Below are 13,137 nucleotides of genomic sequence, written 5' to 3'. Positions count from 1 at the left end.
AATACACGCATTAAAGAGGCGCGCGAAGTATTCAAATCATGAGAAACGCCAGCCCAGCATCGAAATCTGGAAATATTAAAATTCCAATCTCTTCATTTTATTCAAAGCAAATAGAGATATAAATAGAACCGCCGAAGTGTTCCAACAGGCAATCGTGCACCTTCGAGTTTTCAAATTCAGAAGAGGAGAAATGGGTTGCGCGCGCAACCCAGGAATTTATATCGTCTCCTACCATATTCACACGGACATAGACGTGTCATAGTATTGGACCACGTCTCGTTTCAGATCTGGGATCACTGCCCTAGAGTCGGCTTGAGAACCAGCGGCAACGGCCATAACCCGCGACGTATAATCCACTTGCATTTTTCTCCTGGAAGCAGAGACGTCATATGGACAAAAGGGACTGGATTGCAGCAGCCAGGTGGCTGAAAAGTAAGTCGTTGTTTTCTCACTCGTCTTAAGTGCCGTTTCCGCTTCGACCCGATTCCGCGATAACTCGTAAATCTGTCGCGAGTATGACCGAAAACTGGCGTGAGATCGACGGAGACCGCCGCGTGACCGAACTTACCACTCCAAACGACCTGGAAAAGGGTTTGCCCAGAAAAGTGAAGGTCGCAGCAAGGGACACCGGTGTCTCCGGTGGATCTTCCCTACAAGGTGCGCGGGTTCCCGAAATCGTGTTCTCTCTCCGCGTATCTGGAAATTCTCAGGGGATTATCAGGAGGTTCCCAGCCTGGCAATATTTAATTAGAGTCAGCCTGTAGATTCTCAGAGTATTGTCAGGATATTCTCAGCCTGCCATCAAAATTGACGAGTGCGCGTCTGAAGATTCTCAAGATGTTGTCGGATGGTAGAATCCTGACAATAAATTAGCTAGAACTAGACTATAGGGTTTCATAGGGTTGTCAGGAGGTTGCCTGACAACCGGCACCGTAATTGTAACCTAACTTTGTTTCTTTATATCTCCATCATAATAAATAGGCTTTAGTTTTGCTTTTATGAAAACCTGAATGTTTTAAATAATTTTCTCTCTCTCGCCCGAGAGAACTACTCCTTTTTACTTAGTGTCTCGTGTCAATTTGAAGCAGCCGTCTTGTGGTTGGATTTTCCACCTGGGCCATCCCCGGCTAAGGCTGTGTTAGCTGTTATTGGAGATTTTTTAGATAAACAAGGAAATAATAGTAAAACATTACCAGGTAGCTGAAAAGTTGAGTTTACCTTCCCTTTAAAACTTTTAAAATCACCTATACGAAATCTTTTAAACACTTGGTAAATTCTTAGGGAATCATTGAAATCTTTGTAAAATAATAAAAGTTTTTTTGAAATCTTTTGAAAATTTTGTGAAATCTTTGCGAATTCTTTCAAAATCTTTGTGAAGTGTTTGAAATATTTTTGAAATATTCGGTAAAACTTTTGCAATTATTGCAATCATTGTGATTTTTTTTTTAAATCATTAAAATCTTTTAAATCTATCCGAAATCATTGAAATCTTTGTGCAATCTTGGAAATTAGGATTTCTAAGAATTCAAGTGATTTTAAGGAATTACTAGGGTCTTGGCGGGACTTGAGGTTCTTTTTTAAAAGATTAAAAAATAATTCGAAAACTTTGAAGGATTTAGAAGTTATTTTATAAGATTTTAAGACACTTTTAATGATTTTAAAGAATGCCAAGCGTGTTTTTAAAAAGTTATTTTAAAATATTTTTAAAAATTTGAAAAAATTCAAAGATTTTAAGGATTTTTAAGAGATTTAAAGAAATTTAGGAAAGTTTAAAGGATTTTAAGAGATTTGACTTAATTTAATTTAATTTCCAAAAACTTCGAAAGATTTAAAATGATTAAAGAAGATGAAGGGGTTTAAAAAAAATTCGGAAGTGTTGAAGTATTATCAACAAGTTTTACAGGATTTCTAAGCAGGATCACAGTCTTTGATCATTTTGATTTTTTCCTTGTATCTTGCGAAGTGCAAAAATAATCGCTTGAGATCTTTGAACAAATCACTTTAACGCACCACCAAAATTTAAAAATGTTGACCAACTATCACAACAATGCACCTAACCTCAATCACGGCACATTATCTTTTTCCTTGGTGGATTGTCCAAATTGCACACTTCCCTAATTGTTAACAATACCTAATTAAAGAAATGGTTTATCTTTCTAAAAAGCAAAGCCATATCACGATTTTTCACTAACTTTCATCTACAAACATTAATTTTAATCAGACTCCTATGTAATCAATGCTTAGCATTCCGCCAAGCGGTAAGACCTTATAGATTTCGACGTTACTGACTTGAGTATTGCGTAATGTTAGAATACTCAATAAGTTTTAATTTTGTAAAATTAAAGTTTGGATTCATTTAATATTCAACATTTCATGGTAGAACATTCTGTGTTTTGAAATTAAACTATTTTCGAAAATTTGATTTGAAATCGTTACATTTCGAGATTCTACGATAAAAAATCAGATTGTTTAATTTTGAACGCTGTAAATTATAAATCATACAATATAAACACTTTTCCAATGAAATTATTTTATTTGTAATATTTAAGTCGACATTTTTTCAATTTATAGAGTTTCTGACAATAAAAATGTTCAATTTCAAACACTTCTATTTTCAAATAATTAAATTTCTAAACTATTTCATTGATAAGTTTCATCAAGAAAATATTTTAATATCAAATGAGAGAAAGTTGCATTAAACGAAAAAATACATATTTTTGAATAAAACGTTGAATTGCCAATACAAAAAAGACGAGAATGAATTATCAACTTCCCTACCCGAAATCTAGACGATTTTTAGATTTCATTGATAGATCTAGACTTGAGCCTTTGCTAGATTATACTACACGATTCCTAGGCTCAAAAGGGTCGTCGTTCTCTGTCCCTTTTTTATGAGGTCAGCAGTAAAGCTGTAAACTCTCCTTAAGCCGACCCTGTTAATATGTATACCTGTGTTTAGCGCGTGTCTAGTACGCATCTACGGAACGTCAAGTGGACATCTAAGAAGCATCTAGTGGGCACCTAGAAAGCATCTAGTGCGCAAGTAGGGAACGTCTAGATAGAATCTAGGAGGCGTCTAGTGGGCATCAATAAAGCGTCTAGTGCGCATCTAGGTATCGTATAGTGTGCATTTGGGAAGGTCTATTGCGCATCTAGAAAACGTCTAGGTCAGTCTAAGAATTATACGCATCGAAAATAATGTATATCAATAATCAATATGATTTTTAAATTAAATGCATTTTATTTATTTACATATATGTATTACATAAAGATATTTTTTTGATAAATTAAAACATCAATTAAAATATAATTTTAAATAAACTTATTGAGGGAGCGTTCACAAATTAGGTAACATTATTTTCTACCCCCCCCCCCCCCCCCCCCCCCCCCCCCAAACATGTAACAGAACGTAACATTTGTTTTTTACTCCTACCTCCATCGCTATTAAAAAACCATTTTTTTATTATATTTGCAAAATACTAAACATATTCTAGATAAAAAACAGTCTTTTTGTGAATGAAGTATACAAATATTAAAGTTACCTGATGTAAATAATAATTCAAAATCACTAGTTTACTTTTTCTTCAAAAGCATGACGACTAGAAAATGATATTATTAATAATATGACATAAAAATTAAAAATAAGTCTTTGTTTGTTACAGTGTTTTTGAACACTGAAGTTTGAGTTGGAATTAATTTCGGAGAATTCAGAACAAGAATATAAGTTCAGAAGCATCAAAAAAGATTGTATATGATGTGAAAGAAAATTTTTTTAATTGATAAGATTGTACAAAATATTGTCAAAAATTCGAGTCTTTTTTACAGAAGATTAGGACTTTCAGCAGTTTGAAGTAAATCAATAAATATTTAATAAATTTTCGGACATTTTTGTAAGGTTTTTAATATTTTTAATCTATTTAAAACGTCTTAAATTCTTAAAAACATTTTTAACTGACTTGAATTTTTCTTAAAGTGTTCGCAAGTCGTTTAAAATGTAAAACAAATTTCCTTATATTCTTCTAGATTTTCCCAAGAATTTTTAAGAAAATTTGTTAGGCTCTTGACACCTTTCGAAATTGCTTTAAAACATTTAAAGTTTATTTTTTAAATCTTCTAATCTTCTAATTCGAATCTTCTAATCTTTAAAATTTATTTAAATTCTTCTACAATTTCATTTCAAACCTTCTTTCAAAATCTCTTAAAATTAATTTTTGTAAATAAGAAATTACTTTAATTTTCCCTGTGAAGGGATATAATTCTATTCTTAACATTTCAGTACCACAGTATAATTTGTAAACTTTCTTACATTTTTAAAGGAATAAGAAAAATCAAATTATGAGGAGAAATTTTTTTTAAGAATTTGAAAAAAGGATTTTTAATGATCATGGCAGTTTTTAGATTTTTCTTTTTTAAAGATTTCTGGGAAATTTTTAAATGGTTCAGGTTTTATTTTAAAAGAATAATATTAGGTTTCGAAGATTTCAGAATGTGTGGAAAAAGAATATGAAAGACTTTGAGACAAATTTCTACATTATTTAGGTAAATTAAATTTGTCAGGGTGTGAAGAGAATGAAAAGAAATGTTCTTATGAGATTCATGGAGGTGTTTTTAAGGATTCTTTGGTAATAAATTCTAAGACAAAATTGAAAAACATTTGAAAACATTTTTAATTATTTCCTAAGATTAAAAAAAAGTGTTAAACAATTTCAAATAAAATGTTTCAATTTTACATTAGTACATAATTTTTGATAACATTTCAGCAAGTACAAGAGATGTTTACATCTTTGAGACGATTAAAAAATCATTAAAACTTTTACAGAGTTTTAAAGAATTTAGTAAGGTTCAACAAAATCGAAAAAAAATTGCTTAGGTTCTAAGGAAAAATTAAAGTAATATTTTATTTCGAAAAATTAATTTTAAGTGAGTATGAAAAAAGATTTCAAAATAAATTGTTAAAGAATTTGAATCATTTTTAAAGATTACAGGTCATAGCAGGTTTGAAAGGATTAAAAAAAGAATTTTTTGAATATTCGTGTGAAAATTTCAAATGATTTTTTATTTTGAAAAATGCACTTTGTGAGCAAATGATAAAAAAAAAAGGGTTTTAAACATTTCAAACGATTTCTTAATGATTCGAAATATAGTGTAGAAGATTTTAAAGTACAATGCAAGATTAGGAAATAGAATAAAAAATAGAGTATATTTGAGAAAAGCTTATTAGAATTATAAACATTCAAAAACAGTTACAAACTTTAAACTTTTTTTGATATGTAGATTTACTTCTAAAAGTCCTAATCTTCTTTGAAAAAGACTAGAATTTTCGATAATATTCTGTACAATCTTATCAATTAAAGAAATTTTTTTTTCACATCTTATACAATCTTTTTTGATAGTTCTGAAGTTATTTTCTAGTCTTTAACATTACAAAATAATATATTGTAGCGTATCATAATTTAAAAAAAAAAAGAAAAATTCCATCACATTAATTCCAAGGTTGGAAAACAGGTATGTTGTTATTTTTGCTGAATGCATCCGGTGCGGTATAGGATGTCGGTGCATGCATTGCGTCGTGTGTTAATGTATCCGTCGATGTGTGCGGTCGGAAGTTTTCCGATACCGCTGCTAAAGGCGACGTGGTCCTCTCGCATATTTCTGTAGAGGGTGTCCCTTTTTGCACCGCCAGTAGCCAACCAGTTTTTAAATTGATATAACGGGTCATTTTATTTAACTGCTGGCAGACCATATCCCTGCCGTAGCCTATATCCTGGATCATCCACCTTTCGAACTCACCTAGAAACGAATATTTGTGAATTAATATTTATTGTACGATCATAAAAATGTTTCTTACTACCTTTCACTTGCCAGGTCGAAGAAGGGCACATAAACTCATTTTGCTGGGAGTGGGAAGACCCCTGGAGGCTTTCTCAAACATTTTTGAATTTTAATTTGTAAAGACTATATATCGATGAAGAATTTCGTTACGCATCTTTTTCCCACAGGCAAAAAGTTGTAGCTTTTTTAGTTTTCTAATTAAAGCCAAAAACTGTCTTTTTTTTTTGTAAAAATTAATTTTGATTCGCTTTTCACTTCAACTCGTGCTCAGTCAGTCAGCTTTAATGATTTTTGAATAAAATTTAGAGGAAATGTAGTTTGAAATGTCCTTCCACTGATAGAGCGAAAGTCATTCAAAAATTCATTTAAAAAAACTGTTGTTAATTTTTTCCAACGCCTGGCGCTTATCGGTCTTCTCTAACTTTCAGCGTTTCGTTTATCGAGCGAATTTTAAGCAATAAAAAACTTTCTGCGAGAAAGTTGTTGACAACAGTACAAATAAGTTTTCTGGAAAATTTTAGCCCAATAGAATTAATATTCATAACATTATTAATGTCTCAAGTCGATAGCGGATAATCAACTCACGTGCGGGCTGTAGCGAGAGTCTCAAGATCCGATTTATAATACAGTTCACAGGCGCAAAAAAAATAAAAACTAAGCAAGTAATCAGGGAGTTTCAAAATATTATGAATAAATAAACAATAATACGCTCTATTACAACAGGAATAAATAACATATTTACTTTCTCGATGTTTCACTTTTTTCAATTCCACGAATTTAAAGCATTGAAAAATTATCGGAATGAAGAATCCGATGAACCTCAAGTATTAGATGTTTATGTTTTCTTTTATTTTTGTACAATTTGTTTTAAAAATAAAAATTATTCTGTTGTACATAATATTAAATGAATAAATTATTTTACATTATGCACTAATATTCATTTATGCATAATATTTTGCTATTGCCTGATTACTTGAATTTCTTTGTACTATTGTCAACAACTTTCTCGCTAAAAATTTTTTTGTGCTCAAAATTCGCTCGCTAAACAAAACGCTGAAAGTTAGAGAAGGCCGATAAGCGCCAGGCGTCGCAAAAAATTAACAAAATTTTTTTAAAAATAAATTTTGCTTTATCAGTCACAAGACATTTCAAACTACATTCCATAAATAATTTATTTGAAAAATCATTAAACCTGACTGACCTAGCACGAGTTGAAGTGAAAAGCGAATAAAAATTAGTTATTACAAAAAAGCCAGTTTTTGGCTTTAATTAGAAAACTAAAAAAGCTGTAACTCTCAGCGAAATAAGTTTATGTGCCCTTCTTCGATCCTGCAGCTCAATTGTTCATTAAATTAATTAAAAACCAAAGGAGATAATTTCGAAAAATTACTAAATTAAACAAAGTTTTCTGTATAGTAATAATCATAAAATTGCATGCGATTGGGATCCTACTAATTGAAATTTCTTCTAATCTGAAAGCTATAAAATGGCTGCTATAACATGACTGGCTAATAGATATACTTACATCGAATTGCTTCGATTTTTAGTGAGCACAATTTTCCTTTTCCTTTGCTTCTGCCTTTCACGGTGTTGATCATGAGCCCTTGCTTGCCAAGAATAAGTTCCGCCAAATCCCCAACAAAAATGGACTCCTTTTGGCTCATTGACCTAAAAGTCCTCAACTTTTTTTGGCACACAATCACGCCAGTGGTCAAAGTGACCTAAAATATATACAATTATAAATATTGCATTATGGTAAACACTGAGAGAAATTTTAGCTCCTTTGCTCTCTGGTCTCGAATTCTATACTTTTAGATTATAGAGTCCGAACCTTTAAAGTACTGTACTTTTGCACAGGTAGACTAGTCGATTCTGTAAATAATAAAGTTCAATTCAAAATCTTGACCTAACTTCAAATTGGGCGTGAGATTATAAAAAAGAGTACCACTTTTGGGTAGGGTGTTTAAAAAAAGGAATAAATAAATTTACCTTCATTTATTTTAGAGACGGCTTCCAATCGAGATATAGCTTGATCAACTTTGCCTAATGTGTTTTCCAGCATCCTGTCCTTCCTCGCCAATTCTTGCCCAAGAAATAAGTTTTCCTTCCTTAAGTCTTCTACTTCCCAGCTCAAGGGAGGAGCACTTGGAATGGCAAATTCCGGACGTTGAGTTGAATTATGCAGGAACGCATTTTCCTTTTCCGGTTCTTCAATTCGCTCCAAGGTAACAGGGTGCAATTTTTTTTAAGCATCGCCTTCCTCTGCAGAAATGCATCGACTTTGCTCAGCTTTATTTCCCGATTTTCTTCGGGTGTAGCCTGGAAAATAAATTGATAACTGCTTGGAAAAGAAGTTTTGAGTTGAAGGAGCGAATAATTTAAAAAAAAAAACCCTAATATCATTAAAATCACCATGGCTATGAGAGTTTGAAAAAAAGATCAAAATTTTCTATTTACAATATCTCCTAAGTTGTTCTAATTCTTTCACAAATCATTTTATAGTTTTTCCTTCAAGAACTAAGAAAACAAAACCTACAATTTTCCTACGGATTACTAACTGTAGCTTAAATTCTTCATATAGTTTGACATGAAATTACTCAATTATTTGAACACTTTTAATTTTATCCAACATATTTTTCTTGTAAATCTTATAACTTCTGGAATTAGTAACGCAGGTAGTAAATGGTAAGAGTGATATTTTTTTTTGTTAAAAACAGTTAAAATTTTTTTACACAATGTCCATAGGAAAGGTAATTTTTTCACTTACTTTACTGGAAAAACAAAAATTTTCTTCATCTTTCCCATAAAGAAGAGCAAGTGACATTAATTGTATAAACCATTGATAACTGTGCTTCACAAAAAAAACTATCAGAAGAAACGTTGCGTGCATCACTAATTCCAGAAAATAAAAGCTTTCCGCGATTTACTACATAAAGTGTTCAAATAAAGTGAAAGTTTTTAAAAATTGCCAAATATCTTGACGCTAAAAATTGTTACTTTTAATATTCTTTAATTGTGCCATTACTTATAGAAAATACTAACTTCTCACTCTTCGGCAGATAGAAGAATTATAGAAATAGAAATTGTATGAACGATTAAAAAATACCTTAAAGAAATAATAGTACTCTTGACATTTATCAACTTGTCATTCATCGCGAAAAATAATAACTTCTTAACGATCCACTTTAGGAAAAAAAATGTTAAAAGAAATAATATTTGATTAAACATTTGAAAAACAGAAATAATGCTTGAACACTTTTCACTTATCGAATAAAAATAATTAATGTTGAAAAAGATCCCAAAATGCTATCATAATGTGCACATACTATTACGCTGGATATATTAAAAGGGTAACAAGTACTTTCTTTTTGCAATTTTTTTTAACCAAGCATTTTCAACTTTAAAGTCCATGGTAATTTGAAAAGCCAGGCGCATGGGTTAAAGTTGATCGATTGAAAATAAGAAGTAATTACCTTTTTCGTATATTGAAAAAGGAGGGGGAGATCGATCATCAAAAATTAAATGCTCAACTTCCTTATAACTAAACGCATTTTGATTATTAAGCCACAATGCAAAATCATTGACTGCTTTTTATTTACATAAGTATGGGGCATTCTCTACCCAGCGCGTACCGACTCATAGAATAAAATTTGAGCAAAGTGTGGTGCTATTTAATAGTAGTTAATAAGGAGAAAATGTCTTCCATTGATTATAAGCATTTATTTAAATAATAAAGATTTTAACTTTATTGATTTTTATTTTGTGAAAATTGCCTTAAAAATAGAATTGATATTTTTATTGGTAAAATTATCGTTAAGAACATTAGCGGGAGTGCACAAGCGTCATTTTATATTCGGTGCGCATAATTTCGTTAATAACTTATTGAATTCAACTTTTTAATCTCAGCGTACTTAAAAAAAAACTCCAAACTTTTTATCCAACGAAAAGTAATTTTTCTTAAATGTCCCTCTGAAAAAAGTCAAATTTATTTTCAACGATCGAATATTAAAGGATAAATATTTTTTTCTCAAAAAATGTTTCCTGAAAATTGCGTGAAAACCGCTATCAAAACTATAATTTCCAAATTGGTGTTATCCCGAATCGAAAAAATAAAAAGCACCTAAATTGAGTATTCTAACATTACGTCATACTCGGTCGGTAACGTCGAAATCTATAAGGCCATACCACTTGGTGGACTGCAAAGCAATGATTAGATAGAAGTTTGACTAAATTATTTTTTGCAGACGAAAGTAAGTGTGAAATCGTAATATGGCTTTTCTTCTCAGATAGAAAAGTCATTTCTTTCAATATTGTTAGCAATTGTTAGTGATTCACGTTAGGTTGCATTGTCGGGATAGTTGGCGGTCAAAATTGGTCAATTTTAGTAGTTCGTTAAAGTGTGTATTTCAAAGATGTAAACATATTATTTTCGCACATTGAGGACACAAAAATGATGAAAAAGTCTTTAAACTTCTCCGACTGTTTTTTAATTTCCCTTCAAATTATTTGCAATCATTTCAAATCTTTCGAAGTATCTCGAAATTGATTAAACTTAATTTTAATCACGTAAAATTTTAAAAATATTCTCAAATTCCTTTATATCTCTTGACAAGTCTGAAAATCTTTGAATTTTGGTAAATAACTTAAAATCTTTTTAAATAACTTTTATATTAATTATTTAACATTCTTTAAAGTCATTAAAACTTATAGAAATATTTTTTACTCTTTTAAAAATAAACTTTAAAATCCCGTCAAGTCCCTAGTTATTCCGTAAAATCGACATCCTGTAAGAATTCTTGATAATCCTTCAACACTTCCTTTTTTTTAAAACCCCTTCATCTTCTTTTAATCATTTAAAATCTTTCGAAGTTTCTCGAAATATACTTAAATTAAGTCAAATCTCTTTAAATCCTTTAAACTTTCTTAAATTCCTTTAAATTATTTTAAAATCCTTAAAATCTTTGAATTTTTTAAAATTCATTAAAATCTTTTCAAATAAGTTTTCAAAAACTCGCTTGAAATTCTTTAAGACCACTAAAAATGTTAAAAATTTTTTCAAAATAACTTGTAAATCCTTCAAACTTTTTGAAATATTTTTGAATTATTTTTAAATCCTTTAAAAAGAAACTTTAAGATTCCGCTAAGTCCCTAGTAGTAATTCCTTGAAATCACTTGAATGCTTTGAAATCTAGTAAAATTTATTGAAAATCCTGAAAGTCCTCTTATCTCTTTTGAACTCACTTCGACTTCTTTGAAATAATTTAAAATATTGTAAAATTTACTAAAATTAATTTAAATCTTTTAAATCGAAAATCCTTTAAATTTTCTTAGGCTCCTTAAAATCTCTTGAAAATCCCTAAATCAATCAAGTCCTTTAAATACTTTGAAATCTCCTAAAATTTATTACACCTGTTTTAATAACTTTTCAATAACTCGCTTGACTTTCTTTAAAATCACTAAAACTGTCGTAAAATCTTATCACGTCTCTTGTAAGTCTTTAAATCATTTTGAACTATTTTTGGATTATTTTTACATCCTTTAAAAAGAAACTTTAAGATTCCGCCAAGTCCCTAGTAATTCCTTAAAATCACTTGAATTTTCAGAAATTCTTTCGTTTAATTTTTCTGCAGTCTTTTAAAATCCTTTCAAATTTTTTGAAATCGTTAGAAATCTCTTGAGAAACCCTAAGATCACTTAAAGTCTTTTTTGAATCCTTTAAAGTATCATTCATATAAATTTATTTAATATGAAACTACTGAAAATCACTCATTATCGAACAGTATTATGACATAAGTCGCCGGCAATTGAGGTTATAACCTTAATCATGCCAAATTATATTTGTTTGTGATGGATTGCCTAATAGAACATTTTCTGATTGCCAACAATAATGAAATAAATGGCTTTTCTTTCTGAAAAGCAAAGGTATATCACGATTTTTTACTTAATTTCGCCAAAATTAATTAATTTTAGTCAAACTCCTATCCAAACAATGCTTTGCAGTCCACTAGATGGTATAGCCTTACAGATTTTGATACTAACGACCGAGCGTTACGTAATATTGGAATACACAATAGACGTTATCCACGAAAATTTCAATACCCCCCCCCCCCCCCCCCCCATTCATATTTATTCAAATATCAACATTTTTTCCTTAGGCTCTACTATCCAATACGACTTACGTCAGACGTTATTGACATTAATTTTTTGAGTGGGTACAGCTCAGAAATAAATTATTTCATTATTTTTTTATTACTTCTTTATATACTATATAAGAAGTAATCGAACGAAATGTAATAAATCCATTTTCTTAAATTGAGATAATGATTATTTCTAACGTTTATAATACTATAAATTGAATTATTAAAATGAAATTGGAAAAAACGAAAATTTTCACCTCAGTATTCAGGTGTATCTTTAAAATAAAATGAATTTTTAGAAAAAGTTTAATTTCCGGTTACAGATTCATTACATAAATAGAGATAAATTGTTAAATATGTAGAAACTTTTAGTCAATCATAAACAATTTTTAATATTCCTCTTACAATCAATAATTTTACAAAACTTTAACATTTTTTTTAGAATTGAAAATATATTAATCACCATTTTGACTGCCTTGTTCTTCTTATATTATTAATTTGGAAACCCATTTTTAAGTTGACAAAAAATATACGTCTGTCTGTAACTACTAGTTACTTTCATTACGTTTGATAGCTTGTTTTTTTTGCTACGACGATTTACCAACGATTTTTCACCTGCAGTTGATTGACAAATATTTCTGATCAGGATGGAAAAAAGTATTACGTAACGCTTTGCGGGTAGGAGGGAGGTGCGGAAATTGCGCTTACGTAAATGCTACACATATAATTATTATAGAAAAACAGTGGCCATATTTCCAGTACCCCGAAAAGGGTGCCTTAATGGTATACAAAGAAAGAATGAAAGAAAGAATGCTCGTTCTTTATATTTCTCCCGCATTCGGGGACACACCTTTTAAAATCAAAGGTCAACGGACTGACAACTTTAATTTTGTGATTTTGAACTCTCTTTTGTTAAAGCGCTTTTCACTTTAACGAACACATTCTCATCACGTATCTCGTGTTTCGCACTCGATTTGACAGAAACGTCAACTTTTCTACATTATATACAACACTTTTATATCAAATATGATACGTTTCTTATGTAACTCTGCCTGGAATTGCTTATTCAAAAATTGAAAAATAAAGAGCAAATTGTATTTATCATGATTATTTTTATATTTGTTTCTTATTTTGCTTTAAATTGTATTCGAAGCTGCGCTTAATCATG

At 30.2% G+C, this 13,137-nt stretch overlaps 1 protein-coding gene and 1 long non-coding RNA gene across 2 annotated transcripts in view; one reads left to right on the top strand and one right to left on the bottom strand.

Moving 5' to 3' along the window:
* Nucleotides 1-322: 322 nt before the first annotated feature.
* The window catches only part of LOC117176021, an 88,195-nt gene continuing 75,380 nt past the window's right edge, over nucleotides 323-13,137 (top strand). The window contains exon 1 of the long non-coding RNA XR_004467568.1: nucleotides 323-432. This is a non-coding gene — a long non-coding RNA (uncharacterized LOC117176021). The remainder of the gene's footprint in view (nucleotides 433-13,137) is intronic.
* Nucleotides 5,392-13,137, bottom strand: part of LOC117176016 — an 8,509-nt gene continuing 763 nt past the window's right edge. Inside the window, exons 2-4 of the mRNA XM_033365969.1 lie at nucleotides 7,822-8,151; nucleotides 7,358-7,553; nucleotides 5,392-5,790 (exon numbers count right to left, since the gene is read on the bottom strand). Of these exons, the coding sequence (XP_033221860.1) occupies nucleotides 5,483-5,790; nucleotides 7,358-7,553; nucleotides 7,822-7,827 (510 nt within the window). The 5' untranslated portion in view covers nucleotides 7,828-8,151 and the 3' untranslated portion in view covers nucleotides 5,392-5,482. The remainder of the gene's footprint in view (nucleotides 5,791-7,357; nucleotides 7,554-7,821; nucleotides 8,152-13,137) is intronic.

This window comes from Belonocnema kinseyi, chromosome 1 (assembly GCF_010883055.1).
Source record: "Belonocnema kinseyi isolate 2016_QV_RU_SX_M_011 chromosome 1, B_treatae_v1, whole genome shotgun sequence".
In the NCBI taxonomy this organism is placed as follows: Eukaryota; Metazoa; Arthropoda; class Insecta; order Hymenoptera; family Cynipidae; genus Belonocnema; species Belonocnema kinseyi.
Note: the sequence above shows the minus strand (reverse complement) of the source record. Positions and strands in the feature narration are given on the sequence as shown.